Raw genomic sequence first — 12789 nt, 5'->3', positions numbered from 1 at the left:
CTAATCACCAGCCGCCTTGTATTGTGGCGCTTTTGTATTGGATGAAATTCTCTCGTGAGACATTCAGCCGCATAAGTTGGACCAACAGACGGAAAGTACATGTATACATATCCCCGCCCTCAGGCGTCGAAACAAATATCAGGGATGGATTTGAACCTGGCTCATCCATGGAACTGCCTCATCATCATACACATCGTCAAACGTATGAGAGTTGTGTCTTATATATAGGATCACATGGAGGTCGACCGCTTCACCAAGTATCTTGCTGCCACCGGCTTTTCAGATCGCGAGGAGGAGATTAGAACATATGTTGCACAAGGTGCCGAAGATGTGCGCGCCATCCTGACTTCTCCCTTCTCTTCAGATGAGATACGAGAAATTGCAGCTCGCGAGGTTCACCCAAACACTCGTGGACGCCAAGTCACTGGCATAATTTGGTATCTCACCTCACTAGCTGTTGAACGCAACCAGGCCTTTCTATCTGGTGCTTTCCTCTGCCTAGACCCATACGGTCGACTCTCTGCTTTCTTCTTGGCTATTGGCACTCCGCGAACGAGCAGCCATCTCAGGCGTCACAGCGCGCCGGGTTGTACCGGTGGAGTTGATCTTGTTGTCGACGGCGCTTTACCACCACTCGCCAATGATCATCGACACGTGCTGTTCACAGCTATTTCCAATGATAAGCACCGAGGGAGCTGTTTGTTCCTGAAACCAGAGCCGTATGGAGTCTCTGGAATTAAAGACTTTGGCCACCACGCTGATCGCTATGTCCGCTCTCTTGGGCGCCGGTTTCGTTTTGGTGGCAACGATCGCGTTGGTATGAGAAAAGAGCGCATCCCGGACCGCTTAGTTAAAGCTTTTTCCGAAGCAGTGGCTCATCTTCCGGAGGGCACGAGTGCTATTGCAGAGGTTGGCAGAAAAGGAGCAGGCGAAGGCATTGCCGGGATGCATTCTTACCTTACTAAAAAGACGCAAGATTCCAGTCTCTCCAGTAATGCTATGGAGTCATTGCTACATCAACTGGAAGCAGAGTACGACTTTGTCAGTTTTCGGTTTGGCAACGAGGTTTGTCTCGATCTCGGGCTCGAGGTGTCCAAGCCACTGCCTCAAGCTTCTGGAGTTCTCGGCCCATCGCCGTCCCTTTCGTGGTTACAAGTTGGAAGCCTCAAGATTGAGATGCCTGTGGTAACTACAGAAATGTTCGAGTCGGTTACTGGTCTCTGAGTCTCCGGTCTTGCGCGAAACCTTGTCAACTTATACTACGTTGTCACAAACTGCAGAGCCGTTGCAACGCTATCGTCTTTTTCGATGCCAGGACTTTTCTGGAGGTTGATGGGGGCAGTGGAATTGGCCGGTAGACAACGCCAGACAGGGTATCCCTTCTTATCAATGAATTGATATCGTCTCTCTCGCATCCATGTAATTCTCGTAATCTTGGGCACGGTTCGGCATCCGGCCGGTAGCATTGTGGGTCACGGATCGGACCTTAAAAGACTGGAGCCAAAGTGAATCCCCATAAGCTTAAAGGAAACTTTAGAGGGTCTTGTTAGCTTACCTGTATGTCAATAGAGCGAATCTTGATCACGGTAGATGTTGTCTGTCGCAGAATTCTTGTATCCAAACAGGTAGATTTGAGCTTCATGCATCGCTTACACATCTCCAAAGATTAATTGATGCTGCAGTACACGTCATGCATTATCGGCGTATTTTTGTTCCTTTTCCTGGCGAATCCAATGACAAGGCTGCGTTTCTTATAACCCCGGTCTGCCACTCTATTGTACCTTCGTGTTTCACGCATAGTACGATGCCCGCCATGGCGCCCATCATGGCGACCGTCATTTTGGCTCCTGAAATTATCCATAACATCATTTACTTCCTCATTCATGACTATGTTGTCCTCCTCGATGACGATTCGTGGGGTCTCGTCCCGGGCTATGGTCGATATGCCGCGGTCAGCCGCATCTGGCAAGACGAAATTGAACGCGAGACTTTCGCCTCGTTGCGTCTTGATTTGGATCGACTGTTGCAGGCCAACTTTATTGTCACCCATCGGCGGCGTCGTCTCGTCCGGACCATCAAACTTGATGTCGCGCTGCCCATGCCTGGACCTGTGGAAAGCCCCGAAACAGAAGAAGAGAAGCTACGAAACAACCGCAGACTACAAGTCACGTTTGAAGCATTTATGCGATTCATGAGTCCATGGCAACCGTACGATGTACGTCATGGAGGTATTAAGCTATATGTTGATACATCTATACCAGACGATGTTTTCAGCTGGCGACCCATTACTCCCCAATCGCGGAAAAGGCGAGCGAAACTAGAGCGAAGGCGTGCCTCATCATTGGTAGAGTTAACAAATCCCTCTCGCATTTCAGAATACCCACCAATTTTGGCTATCACGGAGTATAAGGGAAATACTTCAGACCTGAACATTCACATCTCTGCAGTGGCCACCTGCGTTTTACTGGCAAAGCTACCTGCAGCTAAGGTGGCATTTATTGACTGGTGGAGGTGTAGCCACTTTTCAAGGATTCGGTCAGGTATAGTTTATTACCGTTAGTTGGGCATAGAGAGTAACAAATGGTTATTGCTGACATGCCGAAATTAGATCTTGCCGCTGCCATATCTCAAATCAAGTATCCCATAGATCATTTGAGCATATCGGACAGTAGTCTTACGTACGGTGATTGGTTTCCGTTCAGCCCACCGCCTGCTTCATCAATACAAGAAGTTGATGAGCTTTCCATATCTATACGAAACATGTCACAGCGCCTCAAGAGGCTCGATATATATGATATTTCAATTAGCGATGAGCTATTCTTTCCAAAAACTCCATCCATAGACATGATGCCAATATGGGACGGATTGGTCATGATCAGCTTACACTATCTACCAATCACCCATTCAGGTGAATGGCTTTTTTTACCCGACCCGGATGCATCCAGCTCTTCTGAAGAAGAGCCGGACAGCGACGATTCGTCATCTTGGGACGGCTGGCCGAGCGAAGAGTCACAGCCAAAGCCCAGCATTGCAGCGCCGGCCATGCAGCAGTTTTATCTCGCTGCAGCACACGCAGCTCTACAGATGCCGGCACTGAAGCAGATGAAGCTTATAGCACTGCTTGAGAATGGAATATGCTGGCATAAATTCTGGTATTACAGCGAAGAAATGATGGCGAGAGCTCTCTGGACGAGTAGCTCAGGATTCGTCCCCGATGAGGAAGTGTTGGACCGTTGGCGTATGGTACCAAGGAAGCACATCGAGATAGACCTTGAGGTGGAGATTTCAGAAGATGAGAATGCCTTGGAAAGTTTAGATGATGAGAATGAGATATAGAAAAGTGACGAGATCCTTGTCATTGATACAGCGCTATATTTATAGGTTGATAGGTAAGTAGAATAGCGATAATGAGATACTCCGTAGTCTATGGCGAAAATACAGGCTTAACTAAACCGTTGTCTTTTCTTTCCCGCTATGTACGACACCAGACATTGTAGCAATGATGTTTGCAGCTCCTTCGTTTGCGCTCTGCATTGACTCAGACGAGGTGCGCGACGCTCAGCATTTACATCTGCACCTCAGGTGAGGATTGAGCTAATTTGAGTTGCTTGCAGTATCCATTTTGGGATGAGTATCTCCCAATCCAATAAATGCTCGTGAAAAAAACAACTAAATACTATGAAATACTAACCATTCTGCACATTACCTTTCATTGCGGATTATGCTTTAATTAAAGTTCATCTATGCATGACAGCAACCTTTGTCATTCTAAAATCGCTAACGTAATCTATTTCATAGACTTTCTTCTTTGAAGTTAACATGGGCAAGGTGTGGGCCATTTCAAGAGTGAAGCAATGCAGCGTCACAATAACGATTGATGCATAACATACATGTATACACTCCTGTCAGCCGCTGGCTGATTCTCCAAAATGGATGATGTCAATAAGATTATGGGCCACGGGCTCCCGTCCATGGACGCGCCCGATCTTACATATTCCAGATCGTATAGATCAGGGTGACGTCGATGCTCAACACGAATAAATATACGCTGTACTAAAGTCCCAGTCCTTTTAATTCTGCTCCAGCATCAGCTGTGTTCGAGTGAAGGTGCGATATATCCATCTTTGATTAAGCAGCATTTCTCATATACAAAATGTCTCGAAATATCTGCATCACGGCCGTGGAAGGCCAGACGGGCTTCCTCATAGCCGAACTGCTTTTGAAAGAGGGTAAATTTGCCCGACAAATAAGCAGCCTTACTGGACTGGCATTGGATCCATCCTCTCCTCGAGCTCAGGAACTCACCGAACTTGGAGGGAAAGTTGTGCACCATCAACCAGGCCGAGAACGCGTTATGGTCAAGGCACTCAAGGAGATTGGGTGCGATACTATCTGTTTAGTTCCACCCGCTCATCGCGACAAATTGGACATAACATTGGAACTCGCAAACGCTGCCAAGAAAGCAGGCGTTTCTAACGTTCTTCTGATTAGCTCTGCTGGCTGTGATTATGCCGACAGCAAGAAACAGCCTCGTTTGAGAGAATTCATTGACATTGAAAGTGCGGTTCTTGCAACCAAAGGCGATGCGGGGACTCCTCTCGGTCATTCGCCCTGTGTCATTCGGTTTGTTCTCCATTCTTATGGATGGTCTAGGTCAAACAGATGCTGACTATGTCAAGTGCTGGATTTTACGCAGAAAATTTACTTCTCTATTCAGAACAGGCCAAAGCTGATGGTGTGCTTCCACTGCCCATTGGAGAAAGTCATAAATTTGCCCCGGTCGCTTTAGGTGTGAGTCTCACAATATTTCCCCAGATCGCCAAACGGGACTTTAATCGGCCATTATAGGACATTGCTCATGTGGCTGCACATGTTCTCGCCGGCAAAGGCAAGCATGGGTTTGACGATAGGCACCGAGGCCAGATGATGATTGTCACAGGTAAAAATGTCTTTTGTTTGTGTTTTGCGCGTGTCGCGGTTAGCTGAAAACTATACCCAGGGCCTCAACTATGTGCCGGGGAAGAGTTGGCCCAAGCAGCCAGTCAAGCGCTGGGGGTTCAACTTGAATTTGAGAACATATCCGAGTGAGTAAATTATTTTAGGCTCAAAAGCGATTAATTTGCATTAACATTGGGCATAGAAACGAAGCCAAGAGGGTGCTGGCCTCTCAGAGTGAGAGCGACGAATCGGAGAAGGAATTCATCTTGGAGTATTACAGTCTGGTTCGTGAGGGCAAGACGAATTATATTGCTACCACTGCCTTCCATGATGTTACAGGAACACATCCCACGGAGCCTAGTGAATTCTTCAAGTCTTATTCTGCTGATTTTCGACCGCGGAAGAGGGCAAAACACTAAGCCCACAATGCTTATCGCGTTGGCACAATACGATCTATTGGTTCATTTCTATTTACTTTCTTGTTGAGTAAGAAATTGACTCGTGTCATAAATTTCCATGCCTCATGAATAATGCGGGAAACATCCCAGTGAAGAGAATACTTCTATCATTGATGCCAATTTGTAGCCAGGCTGGATACAGGTACAAGAGAATGTCGGCGAAAACGTCGCAGCGCGTCGTACCCAAACTGTACGGACCGCGAGTCGACACTTTTCTCTGGTCAACGCTTCTAACGTTTACCTCAAATCAACGTCACCTCGAATATCACCAATCACGTAAAATTATTTTTGCTGCCGGCAAATTTTGAATACATCATCATTACATATTTGCACGCTTAGCCCGTGTAGTTCGCCATGCAGTAATAAGGCCGTAATAAGGTCAATTTACCTATCGCCATAAGCTTCGGAATATTAAGCGATGGTCTCTATGAACAGATGTGTCCATTGCGTAGTGGTAACGCGCTAAATCCAAGATGCTCCGGAGCTATCTGACGCCCATCCCATAAGTCTATGACAATTCAATTTTTCGGGAAGATCGCGTACTTCTGCAGCACTATATCCTTTGAAGAGACTTTTTGTTATAGACTTTCCCATATTTTAAAACTCATGCACTAAATACAACCGAAAATGTGTATGTTGTTTCTGCCCTTGTCTCTGCCCAGTAACCCGGTATGCATGCTTAGTTAACATTCTCTGCGGTAATCTGCTTCATCAAGTCGTGATTCTTTGAGTAGTCAATTGTCACATCGACAATGCAGACTCCGTCATAGCTCAAGGCTTCTTTAACCACATCATCCAGTTCTTTCGAGTTGTTGGCGCGAAGCCCCTTGGCCCCAAAGGACTCGGCAAACTTGACAAAATCAACGCCGCCGAGGTCGATGCCAGCACTTCGCCCATATTTGTCCACCTCTTGGAATTCAACCATGTTGTACTTGCCGTCGTTCCATATAAAGTGCGTAATATTGCATCCAAGTTGCACGGCCGTGGACAGCTCTTGTGAACTGAACATGAATCCGCCATCGCCACTAATGCTTACTACCTTTTTAGAGCATGGCGTTGGCTTCTGGCATAATGACGCGCCGATGGCCCAGGGAAGACCAACTCCTAGAGTCTGCTGGACATTTGAGGTCAAAAAGGTTTTTGGCTTGTAAGAGTAAAAATAGCGTGAGAAGTAGACATATATACTGCCAACGTCGCAGGTTACGACAGTCTCCTCATCGATCAAGCTTTGTAATAGACGAATAAAGTACAAAGGTTGGACTGGGCCATCGGTTTTCGCAAGTGCAGCTTCGGAAGACTGCCAATCCTGCTGCTCTGCGACAATCCTCTTGCCGGCGGCTGTATCTTGCAATCGAGCCACCTCAGTGACTCGATCAGCAATGGCGTCAATGTTTGCAGTCAGCGATCCAATGACCTCTAACTTCGGCGAGTAGCATTCTACATGGTCTGCTTGAACGAAATCCAAGTGCAATATGTCCAGGCGACAGTCTGTATTCCACTGGTCGGCATCGTATTCAGCCTGATCATAGCCAATGGTGACAACCAAGTCTGCTTCGCCAAGGAGCTTGTCGCCTGGTTGGTTGTGAAACAACCCCACGCGGCCGTAAAAGAGGTGCTTGAGCTCTTTGGAGATGGCGCCTGCTGCTTGAAACGTCTCAATGACAGGAACCGGATGTTTTCGAAGAAACTTGTGGATGCTTGCAACGATGTCTTCGTCAATTGCCCGTTGCCCCAAGAACAAGACAGGAGCTTTGGCAGCGCTGATTCGAGCTGCAGCTTGATCGAGGACCTCATCCGCAGCGGTGCCATAGCTGGGAGGGAGGTAGGCTGAGGATGGGAACGCCGCTACAGTCGTTTTGCTCACTGATGCTAGCATGATGTCGGCAGGTAGAGTCACAGATGTTGCTCCTCGCGGGAACGAGCTGGCAGCTCGGAAAGCGTCAAGTATGATTTCAGCAATCTGATTCTCGACAACTGCTGCGGCAGATTTCTTGGTGACTGGCGTGAGAAGCTCAACGCCTCGAAGACTCTGATGCGTGCGCTTCAATGCCTGTGCTCGCTTGACACTCCCAACGATGGCGACGACTGGGTATCCTTCGTCGTTGGCTGTCACTAATCCCGTCACCAAGTTGCTCGTGCCTGGTCCCGAGGTGGCAATACAGACACCTGGTCGACCAGTCAGCCTCCCTACAGCTGCTGCCATGAACGCAGCATTTTGCTCGTGGCGGCAGACAACCAGCTTGATCTTTGGGTGGTCGAGCAGCTCATTGAAGAGGGAATCGATCTTGGCTCCGGGAACACCAAAGACGTACTCTACTCCAGCAGCGATGAGAGAGTCGACCACAACTCGAACGGTTTCCGTCATCTTGAAGCAGAGTGAAATGAATTGAGTAAGTCTGGTAGTTTGTGTGTCCAGATGATTTTTATTTGGGGCCTGCTGCAGAGGCTTATACGCGATGATTGCTCAGAATTGTCATCAACGTTGGAACGGCGAGAGGGTCAATATATGTATGTACTCTCACGGCAATGCATCACCCTGTGATGCTCTTCTCAAACAATTAGTTCGGTGACTCAAAACCCTGTGAATGGCCGCCAATAGCGTAACATCGGAGAACCAAGAGAAGCTGGAAGATGATGTTTTTCGGAACCGTTGCCGGGCGTACCGAGCCAATTGTGATAACTTCAATGTTTACGACGCCAATTGCCGTACGTCGTATCTGGCTTGACGTCACGCCTTAGTTGTTGACTATTCCCGTTGGGTTAGCGATGAAAATATCTCACCAGTAGGCAGGTCGGCTATCTTACTCGGGTCCGAAACCGCTGCTCGGAGCATCGGAGGATAAGCACTTCAAGATAGAGACAATAGTTGACTGTAGTTTAAATATGTCGGGCAATATGCCATGCAGTTGAGAAACCGGCAAAGAGATCCGATTCAATTCATCCATGACGACATTATGCCCAGGATTTCGGAACGCGGAACGCTGAAATGCCAAGCTTCCATGCTTTTTAAGAGGGGCCGCCGTCTGTCATAGTAAAACTTTGCCCCATCAGAAACAAGCTCCCCGTTTCGCTCCGATTTATCGGCCTCACGAATGTATAGCCGTTCATCAAGAGAGAAGCCGATTTTAAGCGAGCACTCACATATTCATTCACGGTAAAGCGCAGATATATAGGATGAGGAGCGTCAGTTTCCATCATCCAACAGACGGCAAAACTCAGCTCTCGTCGTTAGTTCCATAACTGGACAGCTTAGTTGGAGACGCCACCGGTACAGGCATTCACCTCGCTCGTGTATTCCACGTGGCAACTCGCGGAATATACTTCCTCTCTATCACATCAGTCGCATACAAAGATGGCACCAAACGAATTGTTCCAGTATTCCATCGTCACGGCGTTGATGGACGGTGTAGCGGAGAGTGGCCTTCCTCTATCAGACCTCCTCCCCCGCGGAGATTTTGGCCTCGGCACGTTTCGACACATGGTTGGCGAAATGATTGTTCTTGATGGTGTCATTTACCAGATGAAGGCTGATGGCTCGGTGACCTCGTTCGGCCGTGACCAGCTAAACACGACCGTAACACCTTTCGCCATGGTTACGCATTTCCGCCCAACTTTATCAACAAAGGTGACGGTGAAGAGCAAGGGAGACTTTGGAAAATTGCTTACAGATCTTATGCCACAAGCGAAAAACATTTTCTCGTCTATAAGACTGGAAGGCAAATTTAAAGCTGTTGTGGTCCGGACAGTCGGTGGCCAGCAGCACCCCGGCGAGAAGCTTTCGAAGTTGGCAGAATCCCAAGTAGCGCATTCATTTGAGGACGTCCAAGGATCGATTGTGGGATTCCGTTCTCCTTCGTATATGCAGGGCATCAGCGTTGCCGGAGACCACCTACACTTTATTTCTGCAGATAGACGCCAAGGTGGGCATCTCCTTGAACTGCAGACGGATGGCGAAGCAGAGCTTGCAATTGCCGCCATTCGGATCATACACACGGAGTTGCCCACTAGTGACGACTTTATCCAGGCAACATTACAGACGGATAGTGAAGGCATAACAAAAGCAGAGAGCTAATGCGGCATCATTGATCATTTTAACGCACATATTACATCTAGACTAGTCCTATCCGTATCAGTACATAGCCTTGGTTTTCAGTCTACTCGAAACCTAGGCTCAAGTTTCTATCTTTAATAATAGCGACTCAATAATGTCATCATGTAACCAATAGCAAATGTCTTCTTATGAAGAGAGGAAGGAAATTGCAATCTACAAGGAAAAGATAAAAGAATGAGATCGAAAATGTGGGTCATATTCGCCAGTGATATTCTCTATAGGCAGGCAATTCAGAAGCTTTCTAACATGTTGGTGTCTCATTTTCGCCAGTCAGGAATAAATGTAGGTTTTCGTGTAGCATAGCCTACAGCCAAGGAGCAAATTGTTTAACAAATACCTATCTTTATGCAGGAGGCCGTAATGCTCGAATGACGTTAGATTTGCAAGATGTACTTAGTACAGTACTTGTACCCATGGAAACACATGTCTCGGGTCGCCCCAATGAATTCCCAACATCTTTCTGTTTGCTCCCATTTCCATTCTTGCATCTCTTTTTTTTTTTCACATCCTGAAAATAGCTGACAGACTTTTTCTGACCCAACGCTACATCCAGGCGAGTACTATTCTTCTTTATTTCAGTATATGAATAATAGCTGACTTATCCACGCTTTATGATAGGCTCTCGACAATTAACACGTACCGAATCCTGCAAATCCATACAAACGACGCATCAAAATACCATCATGGAGAAATTGACAGATGACTCGTCCACTGCATTTACCCAATTCACGCCGGAAACGTCTGAACAAACTGTCTTGGGTGAAATCTGGGACGGTCGCCGATACGCAGTGCCTTGGCCAGGTAACAAGTACAACATCTTTATGAATGACACCAACCGAGTGATTTGCTCAAATAATGCGGGCGATCTCTACGTCTACGACAAAGACCGCGACGCAGTCAAGCAGCAAACATGGCTCTGTGTGGAAAAGAATGGGTACTTTGGCTTTGTTAATATCCATTCCGGCAGATTCATGGGCCATAATAACCAGGAGAAATTGCACTCGGCAACATTTCATCATCTCCCCTGGGAGTTCATGACAGTGAGGAAGCATCCGGAGGGAGGCTACGAGTTGCTGATGCCACACTGGTGGCACACACTAAAGAAGGTGTGCGTGTTGCCAGGCTCGGACAATGTGGTGTTGCGACAGCATGTAACGACTCTATGGCAATTTGTGAAGGTGGATTAATCAGGGCTCAATGTTTCAAGAGCTGTGATGGATGCTTCCCTCAATCATCCCTTCCCAACATTTCTGTTCCATCTCACAATGTACCTATGGCCAGGTTGATTTTACAAGATGGTTGGTAGCATACTGTACCCTCAATAAAAAGCGCCTTGCTCACAGCCTTTAGGCATGAAGCTGGGGTCGCATAAGCGGTCTTGTAGGCCTCCCCCATACACAGTCTCTTATAGGTCCAGCTGCGACAATCCCACAACAAATGCCAATCACGGCGCTTAGACAGAGTAATTAATTGTAGTTACGTGGCTGATGAACACTGGACAGTCTCTTGCGAGGAACAGCCAACTGTTGGCAGCTGCGATGTGTGTGTGCCTGAGTCCTTCCTATATAATCCTCAGCCGAACTGACTGACCTGCATGCATTTCCCCTCCCCTCTTCAACCAGTCAGAACTCATAGCACGCGATAGATCGCGCAGAATTCTTCACCACATTCGGAAACTCCTCTTCTCTTCATACTGTTTGAAGCAAAAAAATCCTGTTATCGACAACATACGATGGCACCATTTCCTTGCGGGGTTTGCAAAAAGAAATTTAAAACTAGACCTCGCATAATCAGCCATGCGCTGGAGACTGGTCATAATGCGAATCAATGTTGCCGAGTGTGCTTGCGATGGTTTAACAGCGCCAGTGCTTTAGCAGACCATGCAAAATCAGCAGCCCACCTCGAAGAAGAAGCAAAGCAATCACAGTCTGCAAGCGCATCAGTCACCGATAGCAAAGAGACTTTAACAGAGGCGCCGCCTCCCGTACAATTGCAATTTGGGGACGTCACCTACACATGCCTTACACATCAACAGCAAGATGAGATCTTCAATCAGCTCTCTGCTAAATGTCATTCCGCAGAGATTCTTGAGAAGGAAGGCTATATACTTGATGTTGAGAAAGGACCGACAAGGAAGAAGGAAAAACCACGACCAAGCCTAGCAGACTTTCAACAGACCCCGCCGATTCAGCCTGCCACCATCAAGCGGCGCGCTGTTGTGGTTGATTGTGAGATGGCAGAGGCATTCGACGGATCCGATGAGCTGATCAGCCTCTACGTGATGGACTTCTTGACTGGAGAGACCCTTATCGATTCATTAGTTATCTCTCCTCGGCTGATCACCGACTGGAGAACGAAGATTCACGGTATAGATGCTACGATCATATGCGAGGCAGTAGAACACCAAAATGCTTTGCACGGTTGGGCCGCTGCCCGCGAAGAGCTGTGGAAGCACATTGACGAGAGTACAATCCTTGTCGGACAATCAATACTATTTGACTTTGAGGTTCTTCGCTTAATCCACATGCGTGTCGTGGACTCAGCAATACTCGCAACAGAGGCTGTCTTTAACAAGATGGGGAAGAAATATAAGAAACCGCGCCGACGGTGGGGACTTCAGGAACTGTGTGAAACGTTCCTTGGTATCCAAATACGCAGCGGAGACGGGATACACAGCAATATGGAAGACGTTCTAGCTGCCAGAGAGGTTGTGCTGCAGTGCTTGCTGAAGCCAGACCACTTCAAGGATTGGGCGGATAAGGCGCGAGAAGACTTTTGGAAGCCCAAAGAAGGCAGCAAGAATCAGAAGAAGAAGAAGAAGACCAAGGAGCCGACTCATCAAATCGCTAAACAAGCAGCCCCAGTGCTCGAAACGATTGAGGACTTTTATGATAGTCTCGACGATGATGATATTTTCTATGATTTTGAGGATGCCAGAGGCTTTTACATGGAACGGGATTGGTTTACTAACGTTGGCGCCGATATTGCTTATTATTAATGCTCCATCTATCATCCATCTTTAGGTAGCTTAATGTCTAAGTCTCATACAATCTGTATTAATTTCGTTGAACGTACAATCGTATGCAATACCATAGCATTTAAGAACTGGTGCTATTAATAGGCTGTCAAGTGCGGAACATGAAGCGGAAGAAACACCGAGATGGGCAGCAAACCACATTCAACTTCTCCCGCTGTTACACCAGTGCTTCGCCTCATTATTGGCTAGGCGTTTTTTGTTGTTGGGTGCCGTTATCCCGTTAAATCAGCCTCGTATCAGGCATT

The 12789-nt window shown here is 47.4% G+C and overlaps 7 protein-coding genes across 7 annotated transcripts; 6 read left to right on the top strand and 1 right to left on the bottom strand.

Moving 5' to 3' along the window:
* The first annotated feature begins 153 nt into the window (after positions 1–153).
* M431DRAFT_512632 (hypothetical protein) lies at positions 154–1703 on the top strand. Its single transcript, XM_024919881.1, has one exon. It carries the CDS (start codon positions 235–237, stop codon positions 1222–1224), a length of 990 nt encoding a protein of 329 aa, XP_024769541.1. The 5' UTR covers positions 154–234; the 3' UTR covers positions 1225–1703.
* A 103-nt stretch (positions 1704–1806) lies between these two features.
* Positions 1807–3443, top strand: M431DRAFT_125577 (hypothetical protein). Its single transcript, XM_024912250.1, has 2 exons — positions 1807–2540; positions 2609–3443. The coding sequence occupies exons 1-2, from the start codon at positions 1814–1816 to the stop codon at positions 3334–3336; spliced, it is 1455 nt and encodes a 484-aa protein (XP_024769540.1). The 5' UTR covers positions 1807–1813; the 3' UTR covers positions 3337–3443.
* A 622-nt stretch (positions 3444–4065) lies between these two features.
* M431DRAFT_512629 (hypothetical protein) lies at positions 4066–5443 on the top strand. The gene is made up of 5 exons (XM_024919880.1): positions 4066–4623; positions 4680–4791; positions 4849–4939; positions 5000–5084; positions 5141–5443. Exons 1-5 carry the CDS (start codon positions 4154–4156, stop codon positions 5355–5357), a joined length of 975 nt encoding a protein of 324 aa, XP_024769539.1. The 5' UTR covers positions 4066–4153; the 3' UTR covers positions 5358–5443.
* Positions 5444–5882: 439 nt separating this feature from the next.
* On the bottom strand, positions 5883–8052 carry M431DRAFT_512628 (hypothetical protein). Its single transcript, XM_024919879.1, has one exon. The coding sequence runs from the start codon at positions 7759–7761 to the stop codon at positions 6076–6078; it is 1686 nt and encodes a 561-aa protein (XP_024769538.1). The 5' UTR covers positions 7762–8052; the 3' UTR covers positions 5883–6075.
* A 349-nt stretch (positions 8053–8401) lies between these two features.
* Positions 8402–9781, top strand: M431DRAFT_512626 (hypothetical protein). Its single transcript, XM_024919878.1, has one exon. It carries the CDS (start codon positions 8749–8751, stop codon positions 9466–9468), a length of 720 nt encoding a protein of 239 aa, XP_024769537.1. The 5' UTR covers positions 8402–8748; the 3' UTR covers positions 9469–9781.
* Positions 9782–9960: 179 nt separating this feature from the next.
* M431DRAFT_512625 (hypothetical protein) lies at positions 9961–10932 on the top strand. The gene is made up of 2 exons (XM_024919877.1): positions 9961–10060; positions 10126–10932. Exon 2 carries the CDS (start codon positions 10191–10193, stop codon positions 10692–10694), a length of 504 nt encoding a protein of 167 aa, XP_024769536.1. The 5' UTR covers positions 9961–10060; positions 10126–10190; the 3' UTR covers positions 10695–10932.
* On the top strand, positions 10857–12599 carry M431DRAFT_512624 (hypothetical protein). The gene has a single exon (XM_024919876.1). The coding sequence runs from the start codon at positions 11240–11242 to the stop codon at positions 12503–12505; it is 1266 nt and encodes a 421-aa protein (XP_024769535.1). The 5' UTR covers positions 10857–11239; the 3' UTR covers positions 12506–12599.
* Positions 12600–12789: the final 190 nt, after the last annotated feature.

Source organism: Trichoderma harzianum (assembly GCF_003025095.1).
Source record: "Trichoderma harzianum CBS 226.95 unplaced genomic scaffold M431scaffold_16, whole genome shotgun sequence".
Taxonomy (NCBI): Eukaryota; Fungi; Ascomycota; class Sordariomycetes; order Hypocreales; family Hypocreaceae; genus Trichoderma; species Trichoderma harzianum.
This window is presented reverse-complemented; position numbering and strand designations above follow the sequence as displayed.